This window comes from Phoenix dactylifera, chromosome 4 (assembly GCF_009389715.1).
Source record: "Phoenix dactylifera cultivar Barhee BC4 chromosome 4, palm_55x_up_171113_PBpolish2nd_filt_p, whole genome shotgun sequence".
Taxonomy (NCBI): domain Eukaryota; kingdom Viridiplantae; phylum Streptophyta; class Magnoliopsida; order Arecales; family Arecaceae; genus Phoenix; species Phoenix dactylifera.
The window spans coordinates 4,191,730-4,205,679 of NC_052395.1; the positions used below are offsets into that span (position 1 = coordinate 4,191,730).

At 37.1% G+C, this 13,950-nt stretch overlaps 2 protein-coding genes and 1 non-coding gene across 3 annotated transcripts; 1 reads left to right on the plus strand and 2 right to left on the minus strand.

Moving 5' to 3' along the window:
* The first annotated feature begins 1,917 nt into the window (after window positions 1-1,917).
* On the plus strand, window positions 1,918-7,188 carry LOC120110396. Its single transcript, XM_039125218.1, has 2 exons — window positions 1,918-2,219; window positions 2,334-7,188. Exons 1-2 carry the CDS (start codon window positions 1,918-1,920, stop codon window positions 7,108-7,110), a joined length of 5,079 nt encoding a protein of 1,692 aa, XP_038981146.1. The 3' UTR covers window positions 7,111-7,188.
* On the minus strand, window positions 2,311-2,417 carry LOC120110703. The gene has a single exon (XR_005511844.1). It is a non-coding gene; the product is annotated as a small nucleolar RNA R71 (small nucleolar RNA).
* A 3,240-nt stretch (window positions 7,189-10,428) lies between the features above and the next one.
* On the minus strand, window positions 10,429-11,593 carry LOC120110397 (zinc finger BED domain-containing protein RICESLEEPER 2-like). The gene has a single exon (XM_039125219.1). The coding sequence runs from the start codon at window positions 11,569-11,571 to the stop codon at window positions 10,429-10,431; it is 1,143 nt and encodes a 380-aa protein (XP_038981147.1). The 5' UTR covers window positions 11,572-11,593.
* Window positions 11,594-13,950: the final 2,357 nt, after the last annotated feature.

Sequence of the window (13,950 nt, forward strand, 5' to 3'; positions counted from 1 at the left end):
AACACATCATCATCCAAATAACTATCCAACTCGGATCTCTTAGGACGTTTTGAAAAACTCTGACTTCTAAATTGAGCAAAATCCATACCAAATTTTTTTTTTGGAAGAAACTGAACTTATATCACCTTGTTGATGTGGGAATTTATTTCACACATTTTCTTAGTCTTAATTATTTTGTTTTAGAGTGTTTTGTATGTTCTTAGCTCATTTGTCTAGAATTTAGGTGTCTTTTATATTTATTTAATTCTTGAAAATTTTTGGTATTTTGCAGGTGTTTAATTATTGAATTGGTTGAAATTGGGCTGGTCTAGTCAACCCAGAACACTGTTCGGTTTTTGGGTTCTAACCGGAGCTACAGATCTCCGTTTCAGATGTTGTTTAGCTTGCTGGAAAGATAAGATGGAGACCTAAAACTTTTATGAAGATCACAAAACCAAGTTCTGCCGTTTTAAAGTCCAAAACTTAGCCGAAACGGAGAAGTCTGAATCTGTCCAGAATTTTACTGCGGCCCAGACCCTATTTCGGTTTTCAGCTTGTATCTGGAGTTATATAAGTCAGAATAATGCAAACCCAGATGCGTTGGAAAGATGAGAACTATATCTAAAACTTTCATGAAGGGTCCAACTCCAAAGTATATCGTTTTGGTGCTCTAAATCCAGCTGGGAGTCGAGTCTAAAAATCAGCCTAGAATTTCGGGATTTCAGCTAGCAGATAGGGAGGAAATCTGTTTTAAAATTCAAAAAAAAGGAAATTCCGAAAATGAGAAGGAGAGCTAGCAGATACGAAGAGGAGGAGAAGCAGATAAAAAAAAAAGAAGCAGAGAATCTGAAATTCCGAGAGGAGGAAAAGCTAGAAATTCCGAGAGAAAGAAAAAGCTGGAATCCTGGGAGAAAGAACGGAACGGAGGATTTTTGCAAATACAGAGTTCTTTTCCTTTCTCATATATATATATATATATTTTTATTTTTTATTTGCTGAATTGTTATTAAGAATGTTGAATGCGAATTTATGTTTGAGAAATAATTGGATTGATTTATTAGTTATGATTTGCTAGTTTTCTTATCCTAGGGCTAGGACGTAGTCATTGAATTTTTGATATGAATTGAGTATGGTTGTATTGAATATCTTTTGTTAATTGCAATTTGATGATTTCGGTTTTCATTCTTGCAATTTACTGGCCATGAATTGCATGCTTAAGATGTTGAATGAAGTAACGAAAGTTGAAGTTCGATATTAGTTGGTGAATTTATCAAACATTGGTGGTGTAGTTTAGAAATAAATGCACACCCTTGTGACCTACAATCAAGAATTTCACAGATCATAATGAATTTATATTAATTTCTATGATCACGAAAGTAGACATAGGATTAATATAGGTATAGGTGTTATACCTTGAAAGAGGATATCACATAAAAAAAAGGGATTCGGTCATTGTAATTAGCAGAATATTAACAATCAGATTTAAATTCATTGAAGGAATTCAATTGATGAAATCCAAGCCCTAGGAACCTTTCACATTTGATTTTTCAGGTCAAGAAATTGCAGTCAGTCACATCAATTTGGGGTTGTCTAAATAATATAGGAAATTTATAAATTGGTACTTGAATCGCCTCCTTGTGGAAACGATACTCTTTTTGCCCTATTCTACTTGTCATGACCCATGCACTTGTGGTAGAGTCTAGGAACTATCAAGTTTTTGGCGCCGTTGCCGGGGAGGATTGTTTTTAATATCAATACAAATAATTTTCTGCATTAATTTAGACTGTTTTGTTCTTTTTGTTAATTTACGTTTTCTATATTTAGTGTATGCCACGAAACTGTGAGCTAATTGAGCCTTTTGATCCAGAAATTGAGAGAACCCTACGAGCATTAAGGAAACAACAAAGATTAGAGATAAAGCAAAAACAAGCAGTAGCCATGGCAGATAATCAAGATAACCAGAATAAAAGGTTGTTGAGTGACTATGCAGTGCCGAATGTCAATGGTGCTCAACCCAGTATTGTGAGACCTACAGTCAATGCTAATAATTTTGAGATTAAGCCTGGTCTCATCCAGATGGTGCAGCAGGAGCAGTTTGGTGGAGGACCTTCTGAGGATCCACATGCACACCTTGCCAATTTCTTGGAGATTTGTGATACAATCAAGATGAATGGAGTTAGTGATGATGCTATTCGACTCCGACTTTTTCCATTTTCTCTAAAGGATAAAGCCAAGGCCTGGTTGAATTCCAAAGCGCCTAACTCTTTCACCACCTAGAATGCCTTGTCACAAGCTTTTCTGAGTAAGTATTTTCCCCCAGGTAAGACTGCCAAACTTAGAAATGATATTACCAGTTTTGCTCAGTTTGATGGTGAATCTTTGTATGAAGCCTGGGAGAGGTTTAAGGATTTGCAGAGGAAGTGTCCACATCATGGTCTTCCTGATTGGCTGATTGTACAGACTTTCTATAATGGATTAACACATTCAGTCAGAATTACTATAGATGCAGCTGCAGGAGGTACTTTAATGAGTAAGTCAACAGAAGAGGCATATGAGTTGTTAGAAGAAATGGCCTCTAACAATTATCAGTGGTCTAATGAAAGATGTATGCCTAAGAAAGTTCCAGGTATGTATGATGTAGATGGCATAAACATGTTGAATGCCAAGGTTGATTCTCTAGTAAAAATGTTCGGTAAGCTGGGTAATGTGAATTCCGTTTCTAGTCCTGTATTGAGTTGTGATTGCTGTGGAGGAGCTCACATGAGTTCTGATTGTATGCAGGTTCAATTTGTGTCTAATTATAATAGGCAGCAACAGCAGAACAACCCTTATTCCAACACATACAACCCAGGATGGAGGAATCATCCTAACTTTTCATGGAAAGATCAAGGTAACCAAGGTAGCAGTTCTAGACCTCTCCATCCTCCTGGTTTCCAACCAAAACCATCCCAACCAGAAAGTAAACAGTCTTGGGAGATAGCTATTGAGAAGTTAGCCAATGCCAGTTCAGAGAGATTTGAGAGACTGGAAGCAAAGGTTGACCAGTTGGCGAGTTCCAATAGAAATGTGGAGATGCAATTGGGGCAGTTAGCCAATTCCATCAATTCTCGTGGACAGGGTAATTTACCTAGTAAGACAGAAGTCAATCCGAAGGAGCATTGCAAGGCAGTCACCTTGAGAAGTGGTAAGCAACTTGGTCAGGTAAGTAGTGAGACTATAGTTGGTGATAAAGTAGACTATGAAGAGGTGAGCAAGAAGGTCAGTGAAGAAGTTGAGGACCTAGCCAAGACACCATCCCCACTACCACCAGTCGAACCTTATGTTCCTCCCATTCCTTTTCCTCAAAGGCTTAAGCAGAATAAAATTGATCAACAGTTTGAGAAATTTTTGAAAGTGTTTAGGCAGCTTCACATTAATATTCCTTTTGCAGACGCCTTAGCACAAATTCCTGCATATACAAAATTTTTAAAGGAGATCATGTCTAAGAAGAGGAAATTGGAAGATTTCGAGACCATTGCCTTGACGGAGGAATGCAGTGCCATTATCCAGAATAAGCTTCCACCGAAGCTAAGAGATCCAGGGAGTTTTTCTATTCCTTGTACTATAGGTGATGTTGATTTTTCTAGAGCTTTGTGTGATTTAGGTGCTAGTGTTTCACTAATGCCTTTATCTGTATCTAGGAAGCTTGGATTGAAGGAGTTAAAGCCTACTACCATCTCTTTGCAGCTAGCTGATCGATCGGTCAAATATCCTTTAGGTATTCTTGAGAATGTGCTGATCAAGGTAAAGAAGTTTATCATTCCAGTTGATTTTATTGTTTTGGAGATGGAAGAAGACACCGAAATCCCTATCATTTTAGGTCGGCCCTTTCTAGCCACAGCTGGAGCTATCATAGATGTTAAGAATGGTAGGTTGACTTTGAAGGTTGGTGAAGAAGAGGTAGAGTTTAATTTATTTGAAGCTACTAAATATCCTTCTTTTACTGATCATGTTTTTCGAGTTGATGTTGTAGATGAGTCGACCAGAGAGTTTTTTAGGGCTGAAAATACTAAAGAACCTCTTGAGACTTGTTTAGTGAGTGTAGGGACAAGTAAAGATGATAATCTAGAGATTGCTAAAGTGGCGTGTGCATTAGAAGCTACATGTCCTAAGCCAAAGAAGAGAGGTATTTATTTTGAGGATATCGGCAAAGGTAAGCCACCCCCTCCCCCTTCTAATGTGCAAGCACCAGTTCTGGAGTTGAAGCCATTACCCTCACATCTCATGTATGCATTTTTAGGTGAGAATAATACTTTGCCTGTGATTGTGAGTGTTTCTTTGTCTGATGAGCAACTTGACAAATTGATACGTATTTTGAGATTGAGAAAAAAAGCCATAGGATGGACTATATCAGACCTTAGAGGAATTAGCCCTTCATTGTGTATGCATAGAATTTTAATGGAGGATAACCATAAACCTATTGTTGAAAATCAGAGACGGTTAAATCCGAACATGAAAGAAGTAGTTAGGGCTGAAGTTCTTAAATGGTTAGATGCAGGGATTATTTATCCTATATCTGATAGTTTATGGATTAGTCCAGTGCAGGTAGTACCTGAAAAGGGTGGGATGACTGTGGTGCATAATGAAAATAATGAATTAATTCCCACTAGGACAGTAACTGGGTGGAGAGTCTGCATAGATTATAGGAAACTTAATAGTGTTACCCGTAAGGATCATTTTTCTTTACCTTTTCTTGATCAGGTGCTTGAGAGACTTGCTGGGTATGCGTATTACTGTTTTTTAGATGGTTATTCAGGGTATAACCAGATTTCTATATCCCCCGAAGATCAAGAAAAGACCACCTTCACTTGTCCTTATGGTACTTTTGCATTCCGTAGGATGCCTTTTGGTTTGTGTAATGCACCTGCTACATTCCAACGTTGCATGATGGCTATTTTCTCTGATTTTGTTGAAAAGATCATGGAGGTTTTCATGGATGATTTTTCTGTTTTTGGATCTTCTTTTGATAGTTGTTTAGATAACTTATCTCGAGTTTTGCAGCGCTGTGAGGAAACCAATTTGGTCTTGAATTGGGAGAAATGTCATTTTATGGAGCAGGAAGGTATTGTTTTAGGCCACAAAATTTCAGCAAGAGGCCTTGAAGTGGACCGAGCAAAAATAGAAATTATTAAAAAATTGCCACCACCTATAAATGTTAAGGGAGTTAGAAGTTTTCTTGGTCACACAGGATTTTACCGGCGTTTTATTAAGGATTTCTCTAAAATTTCTAAACCTCTTTGTAATCTGTTGAATAAGGATGTTGTGTTTGATTTTGATAAGGACTATTTGAATGCTTTTAACAGGTTGAAGCAAGAGTTGGTGTCAGCACCAATTATGGCAGCCCCAGATTGGAGTTTGCCTTTTGAGCTAATGTGTGATGCTAGTGATTTCGCTCTGGGTGCTGTTCTCGGCCAGAGAAAAGACAGGAAGTTGCATGTTATATATTATGCTAGTAGAGTTTTAAATAATGCACAGTTGAATTATGCAACTACTGAAAAAGAATTGCTTGCTGTTGTGTTTGCTTTTGACAAGTTTCGATCTTATCTTGTAGGTTCCAAGGTAATCGTATATACGGACCATTCAGCAATTAAGTACTTGCTGAAAAAGAAAGATGCCAAACCGCGCTTGATTCGGTGGGTGCTGTTGCTTCAAGAATTTGATCTTGAGATTCGAGACAAGAGAGGCATGGAGAATGTGGTGGCAGATCACTTGTCTAGATTAGAGGGGCAGTCAAGAGCAGATGAGGTGCCCATTAATGAAAGCTTTCCAGATGAGCAGTTGTTGGCAGTTTCAGTCATTCTCTGGTATGCTGATTTGGTGAACTATTTGGTGAGTGGCATTGTTCCCCCCGATTTGAGCTATCATCAAAAGAAAAAGTTTTTGTGGGATGTGAAGCATTATTTTTGGGAAGAACCGCTACTCTATAAACACTGTGCAGATGGGATGATTAGAAGATGTGTGCCCCAAGATGAGATGCAGGATATACTTGACCATTGCCATTCCTTGGAGTGTGGTGGACATTTCAGTACCTCTAAGACAGTTGCAAAGGTATGGCAATCTGGTTTTTATTGGCCGACCATGTATCAAGATACTAGACAATATGTGAGCATGTGTGATAGATGTCAGAGGGTTGGCAACATTTCGAAAAAGAATGAGATGCCCTTGACCAATATCTTGGAGGTTGAACTGTTTGATTTATGGGGAATTGATTTCATGGGCCCATTTCCTTCTTCCTTCAATAATCAGTACATTCTGGTAGCAGTGGATTATGTGTCTAAATGGGTTGAAGCTACTGCAACTCAAACTAATGACTCTCGAGTGGTGATGAGATTTGTGAAGAAAAATATTTTTTCAAGATTTGGTGTGCCGAGAGCTATTATTAGTGATGAAGGCTCCCATTTTTGTAATCGGTCATTTGAGGCTTTGTTGAAGAAATATGGAGTTACTTATAAGGTGGCACTTGCCTATCATCCCCAAACAAATGGGCAAGTGGAACTTGCAAATAGGGAATTGAAGCAAATTTTGGAGAAAACTGTGAGCAGTTCAAGAAAGGATTGGGCAAATAAGTTAGATGATGCACTTTGGGCCTATAGGACAGCTTTCAAGACACCTTTGGGTATGTCTCCTTACGGACTTGTCTTTGGAAAGTCTTGTCACTTACCAGTGGAATTGGAACACAGGGCCTATTGGGCAATCAAGGATTTGAACATGGATTTGAAAGCTGCGGGAGAAAAGAGATTGTTACAGTTGAGTGAGTTGGAGGAGTTTAGGTTGGATGCTTATGAAAATACTCGGATTTACAAGGAAAAGATAAAGCATTGGCATGACAAACATCTTCAGATTAGAAACTTCGAAATTGGGCAGCAAGTATTACTCTTCAACTCAAGACTTAAGTTATTTCCAGGCAAGCTTCGTTCTAGGTGGTCTGGCCCATTCACGGTAACGAAAGTGTATCCATATGGTGCTGTTGAGGTGCGTAGTGAGGTCACTGGTGCATTCAAGGTTAATGGGCAGCGTTTGAAGCCTTATCTTGCTAGTAATGTGGTTCCTAAAGGAGTGATTTACTCTTTGAAGAATCCTACCTATGGTTGATGGTGTGGAAGTCAAGCTAATGACTGTAAACAAGCGCTTCTTGGGAGGCAACCCAACCACAAAAAAAAAAAAAAAAAATCCTTTCTTTTGTCTTTTGTTATATGTTTTAATTGTTGTTTTTATTTAAGTCTTTGAATAATTATTGTTGTTACCCCTTTCTTTTTGGTTGTGTTGTGTAGGTGCAGAAAAATCAAGCAAAAAGCTAGTTCGTGTTCAATTCAGTCGGACATTCATTGTGTTCAGCCTTGCTAAAAGGGGAGTATTAGTCTTCCATTTTTCTTTGCTTTCACATTGAGGACAATGTGAAAATTTGGGGGAGTGGATATTTGATTATGCTGAATGTTGGTACAGGTTATGTTTGTTTGAGAAAGAAAATTTTTTCGAAATTCTGGTTTGTTCACTTTCATGCAAGTTAATTGGTGATCATATCCATGTCTTCCAAACCAAATTTTTATGTGAAAGATTAGGAGAGATGAACATGCATTTGCACTTGTGTGAGACTTATCTAGGATCAACATTACACTTTTGGGTTCTTTATTGTGTTTAAGCATTGAATTTTGATTTAGGATAGGCAATATCTTATAAAGCAAGAGTAAGCATATTTGTTTTCCTTTGGGATTATTGAAGTACATCTTTCCTTGCAAAGTTGTATGAGTTGTGTGATTATGCATAAAAGATGAGTGTGATGCTTTTCTTGTGATTATCCCCTTTGATCTAGTCCTAAACAGGGTTTAAGTAAATAGAGTGATAATGATTAGATAGTCGAATAAATAAATGTGTACAAAGTTCTTACTACTCCAATGTTTTGAGTTGCTTAGTAACTAGGGGTATTCATCACCAATGTTTACTTTTACGTCAAACGGCAACTTGAAATATGAGTATGCAAAAGCACTTTAAGTATGTGACTTGTTGAGTAACCGGGTGCATCCATCACAAATGCTTGTATTCGCGTCAAAAGGCAAGTGACAACTTAAAGACAAAGAATAAATTGCAAAAAAAAAAAAAAAAACTCTCTAGTTTGCTACCTTGTTTGTAGTAGTGAGAAGGGGTGATTGCAGGTTGAGTTGTTACATGATTCAATTGTGTTGGTCGCATGATAAATATGATTGAGTTTGGAATTATATATGGATATTTGATCTAGAGAATGTGAGTATGCTTAGTTTTCCTTTATTTGCTATTGTTTATGTACTAAGTTGAAGATTTGATGTTTGCATGATAGGTCCTTTGGGTGTGATGAGTTGAGCCTGACTATGGTTATTGTCCTTTGTTTTTATGGTTTTTCTTTTGCTTGAGGACAAGCAAACATTCAAGTTTGGGGGTCTTTGATGTGGGAATTTATTTCACACATTTTCTTAGTCTTAATTATTTTGTTTTAGAGTGTTTTGTATGTTCTTAGCTCATTTGTCTAGAATTTAGGTGTCTTTTATATTTATTTAATTCTTGAAAATTTTTGGTATTTTGCAGGTGTTTAATTATTGAATTGGTTGAAATTGGGCTGGTCTAGTCAACCCAGAACACTGTTTGGTTTTTGGGTTCTAACTAGAGCTACAGACCTCCGTTTCAGATGTTGTTTAGCTTGCAGGAAAGATAAGATGGAGACCTAAAACTTTTATGAAGATCACAAAACCAAGTTCTGCCTTTTTAAAGTCCAAAACTTAGCCGAAATGGAGAAGTCTGAATCTGTCCAGAATTTTACTGCGGCCCAGACCCTGTTTCGGTTTTCAGCTTGTATCTGGAGTTATATAAGTCAGAATAATGCAAACCCAGATGCGTTGGAAAGCTGAGAACTATATCTAAAACTTTCGTGAAGGGTCCAACTCCAAAGTATATCGTTTTGGTGCTCTAAATCCAGCTGGGAGTCGAGTCTAAAAATCAGCCTAGAATTTCGGGATTTCAGCTAGCAGATAGGGAGGAAATCTGTTTTAAAATTCAAAAAAAAGGAAATTCCGAAAAAGAGAAGGAGAGCTAGCAGATACGAAGAGGAGGAGAAGCAGATAAAAAAAAAAAAAAGAAGCAGAGAATCTGAAATTTCGAGAGGAGGAAAAGCTAGAAATTCCGACAGGAAGAAAAAGCTGGAATTCTGGGAGAAAGAACGGAACGGAGGATTTTTGCAAATACAGAGTTCTTTTCCTTTCTCATATATATATATATATATTTTTATTTTTTATTTGCTGAATTGTTATTAAGAATGTTGAATGCGAATTTATGTTTGAGAAATAATTGGATTGATTTATTAGTTATGATTTGCTAGTTTTCTTATCCTAGGGCTAGGACGTAGTCATTGAATTTTTGATATGAATTGAGTATGGTTGTATTGAATATCTTTTATTAATTGCAATTTGATGATTTCGGTTTTCATTCTTGCAATTTACTGGCCATGAATTGCATGCTTAAGATGTTGAATGAAGTAACGAAAGTTGAAGTTCGATATTAGTTGGTGAATTTATCAAACATTGGTGGTGTAGTTTAGAAATAAATGCACACCCTTGTGACCTACAATCAAGAATTTCACAGATCATAATGAATTTATATTAATTTCTATGATCACGAAAGTAGACATAGGATTAATATAGGTATAGGTGTTATACCTTGAAAGAGGATATCACATAAAAAAAAGAGATTCGGTCATTGTAATTAGCAGAATATTAACAATCAGATTTAAATTCATTGAAGGAATTCAATTGATGAAATCCAAGCCCTAGGAACCTTTCACATTTGATTTTTCAGGTCAAGAAATTGCAGTCAGTCACATCAATTTGGGGTTGTCTAAATAATATAGAAAATTTATAAATTGGTACTTGAATCGCCTCCTTGTGGAAACGATCCTCTTTTTGCCCTATTCTACTTGTCATGACCCATGCACTTGTGGTAGAGTCTAGGGACTATCACTTGTCCACCAAAATTAGATATTCGCTCACTTGAACTCATAGAGGGATGCATTCTTGTTGCATCTACATACTCATTATACAATTTAAAAAGACAAGCACGGATATCATCAATCTTTTTCTTGCACTCCTCCAACTCAAATGCCTTTTGATAACAAAACTCTACAAATATCAACTTTGATCTGGGATCCAAAATAGAAGCAATTACCAATAAATTATTGCACCGAGACCAATATTTGTTAAACTTTTTTAGCATCTCATTTGTTAATTGCTTCACTGTTTCATCAGTATCGATACTTTCATCCATCAACAAAGCCCTAATTCTCCAAACTTCTTTTAGGTATAAATTGGATGTGGGATACTTACAACCAGAAAATACTTTAGTGGCATCAAGAAAGGCTTCTAAAAATTTAAGAATTATAGAAGCCTTTTTTCATTCATCATTGGTGGGGCATACACATGAATGCTCAGTTGCATATCTAATAAGAGCATCTTTATAACCAAGTGCATCATGCAACATTTCATAAGTAGAATTCCATCTTGTAGGAACATCCAAAGTGAGTCCTTTTCTAGCAGGAAGTCTCATATGCTGTAGAATTTCATTAAATGCTTGCATTCGAGATGGGGATGCAGAGACATATCTAACAATTTCTCTTATACATTCAATAGCTTTATGAATGATTTTCATTCCATCCTGAACCATAATATTAAATATATGTGCACAGCATCTAATATGACTGTACTCCCCACTAAACAACATTGAATAACAAAAGTGATCTCGGAGCCTTCTCATTACACCATCATTTGTGCTGCAATTATCCAAAGTAATAGCACATATTTTACAATCCAATTCCCATTCAACAAGACATTTTTTTACAGCATCTTCAATTGCAAAGCTGGTGTGAGGGTATGGGAGTTTCTTGAAACTAATAATCTTCTTATGCAGAGTAAAATCAGAATCAATGTAATGTGCTGTGAAAGAAATGTAACCAATTTTCTGATTAGATGTCCAAATATCAGTAGTGAAACTAACCCGAGAACTTAGGTTCTTGAATATATCATGCAATTTTTTTCTCTCTTTTTGATACAAAGCCATACAATCATGTTTTACAGTCTTACGACCCATAATTTTGAATAATGGCTGAAGAGATCTCATAAAATCTAGAAAAACAGTGTGCTCAAAAATACGAAATGGAAGCTCAGCACATATGATAAATTTTGCAAGAATTTTTCTACTCTTTTCTTGATTGAATTTGAAAGCCTTTATCGGATCTTTTGAACTTGGTAGTAAGAGCAACTGATTAGTCGGATTCTTTTGATACTTCTTGCAAACATTTTCAAGATGGCGTTTTAGATGACTCGTTCCTCCTTTAGTGCTCCCACTTAAAATTTTTTTACAATATTTGCACTTAGCTATTGACCCTTCAGAATTTTTTTCCTCGATAAAGTGATTCCATACCCAAGATCTTTTTCTAGAAGAATTGTCATAAACATTTTCAGCAGTATCTTCATTTCTATCATCCTCATTCCTTAAATCTTCAACAGTCTCATTTTCACCCACTTTAGAATGAGACATTAGTAAAAATAATCTGCCCAAATAAAAAAATAAACATTACAAATTTAACCACAAAAAAAATATCATTTAATCTATAGCAATAGGAATATCAAAACTATTGAAGATAATGGAATACCAAAACTATAGCAATAGAAATACCAAAACCAATAGAAATGATTCATGTAAAGCAAGATTAATTACTAACCATTGACAATTTATTTATCACAATGTAGCTTCATCATGCCTCAAACAAGAAGTTACAGTCTTACAGACATTTATAAGTAGATACAATATGACCTGTCAGATACTAAAATTTACAGATGCACAACATTGCAGTTAACTCAAAGATTAAAAATATTCTAATAAGAGTTACATGTCAACCTCAATGACAAGTGTACTATGTAGCCTGAAGATGTAGAATGATATACCGTATACGGTAACCGTAAAAATGCAACAGAAATACAAAACAATTTGCACCATATCCAAAAAATATTGCAAGGAAAAGAACCAAAAATTTAACATAGGCATACATCCATGGGCTTGCCATTTGTTTATAAGCTAATTTGAGAATCTTTCCCATTGTTTTCATGTCAGCAATAGCCACTAACAATGTATAATATCCAGAGTAAACAATTTTGAGTGAATTTTCTCGGTGATGCCAAAATGACTGAAACTAAAGCTGGAGCTTGGAAGTACCGAAGGTCCGAAACTACCAAAACCAAAAGGCAAAAACTGACATTCAAAGAATCAAAATTGATAGAAATTCAAGTGAAGCTTGCATGAGCGGACTAAATGCCAAATCCCAAAACAAATAAAGATAATGGAAGATCGCGATGGACGGTCGAAGAGCCCTCAGATCTAGGGTTTCCCCGCTTCGCCGAGCTTGGCGGTCGACGACGATGGCTGGCGACCGGCGACAAGCTGACAAGAAAAAGCGGAGAAACCCTAGCTCCACGCCTCCGCCGCTCGTCCACTCTGCGCCTCTGCAAATCCTAACCAAAACGAAGGTAATCGTACCTCAAAACCTAGCTTCGCCGATGATAGGGTGGTCGGGACTCCTCTTCACCACGACGGACCGTCGAAGAGATGAAGATCTTGGACGGTCGACGACGACGACGACGACCGGAGAAACCCTAGCTTCAGTGCTTGTCGCCTCGTCGCCTCCACCGGCCACTGCTCGTCCACTCGGACCGCTCCGCCTCTGCTAAATTAGCCGCTGCCCGCGATGTCGATTCAGGCGATTACATTTAGGGGATTCGGGTTTGGGCCGGGTGGCAGACGGGCCCGCGATTCGGGCTGGAGGTGGCCTCTGACTTGGACGGGCCCCGGCCGGGCCAATGATATACCCGAGCCCGGCCCGAAATAGATATGGGCTTAATCATTCAGCCCGAGCCCGGCCCGAACTGTATTGAGCCTAGCCCATAGCCCAGCCCGCGGGCGGCCCGGCCCGATGGGCTTCGGGCCGGCCCGAGCCCACTTCCAGCCCTAGATCTATCCCTCTAGCATCATTAATATTATTTTGACAGTCAATCATGCTAAAAGTAATATTTATTATGCTCTTAATAGATGGGAAGAATTTATTTCATTCTATTTTAAAATTTAAGAGCACTTTTTGAAGAAAAATTTATTACAATTCTCAATCAAATCTAACTTTTTCAATATTTTATATAGATTTTTTTTTCATATAATGTATGAAATCTTATTCTATATTAAAATTACTTTTTATCTCTTTTATTTGAAAACTCCAACTAAATCCGAGTTATTTTTTTTATAAGCCATATTTTTTTTCTTCTTACCGTTACAATTGTTTTTTGGGTGGACTCCATTCAGGGGGAATTTTGGGTGAGGAGGAACTTCGTTGGGTTGGTAATGGGGTTTGGGTTGGAGAAGTGAGAAAGAATCATGGATGGAGAAGGAGGCGGTAGCAGATGCTGAGTTGCTGAGGATATTTCAAGATATCGGGATATGAAGGATAGTATTCTAAATTTCCATAAAGTTTTGAAAACTCTTAACCGGCTAAACCAGTATAGAGATCAAAAATCCGTCTCGTTTTCTTTAATCCAATTATTGAGATTTGACCTACATAACAATTATGTAAACATACAAAGGATATTGAAACAAAACTTTAATGATGAACATGTTGACCAAAGTTGTGCAACCAATATGAGCAAGTTGCTTGACCATAACAGATCCTCGGTATCTACAATTTCATTTTCAAAAGGTCAACTTGCCGTCTAGTATCCTGTCGCCATCATTTTTTTTTTTTTTTTTTGTTGTTGCTTCATAGTGCTCCATCATTTTAATTGCGCTTTTGCTCTTGTCCATAATAAAAAAAGAAAAAAGAAAAAGGAGACAAAAAAAAAATAAATTCTAAATGCGTAATTAATCTAGTTTCCTGAA

Bases quoted from the DNA above. Each gene is read 5' to 3' on its own strand.
- LOC120110397 (XM_039125219.1), bottom strand. From the start codon at position 11,571: ATGTCTCATTCTAAAGTGGGTGAAAATGAGACTGTTGAAGATTTAAGG.
- LOC120110396 (XM_039125218.1), top strand. From the start codon at position 1,918: ATGGCAGATAATCAAGATAACCAGAATAAAAGGTTGTTGAGTGACTAT. The intron at 2,220-2,333 runs GTTGAATTCCAA...TGATATTACCAG, and splicing joins AAGGATAAAGCCAAGGCCTG to TTTTGCTCAGTTTGATGGTG.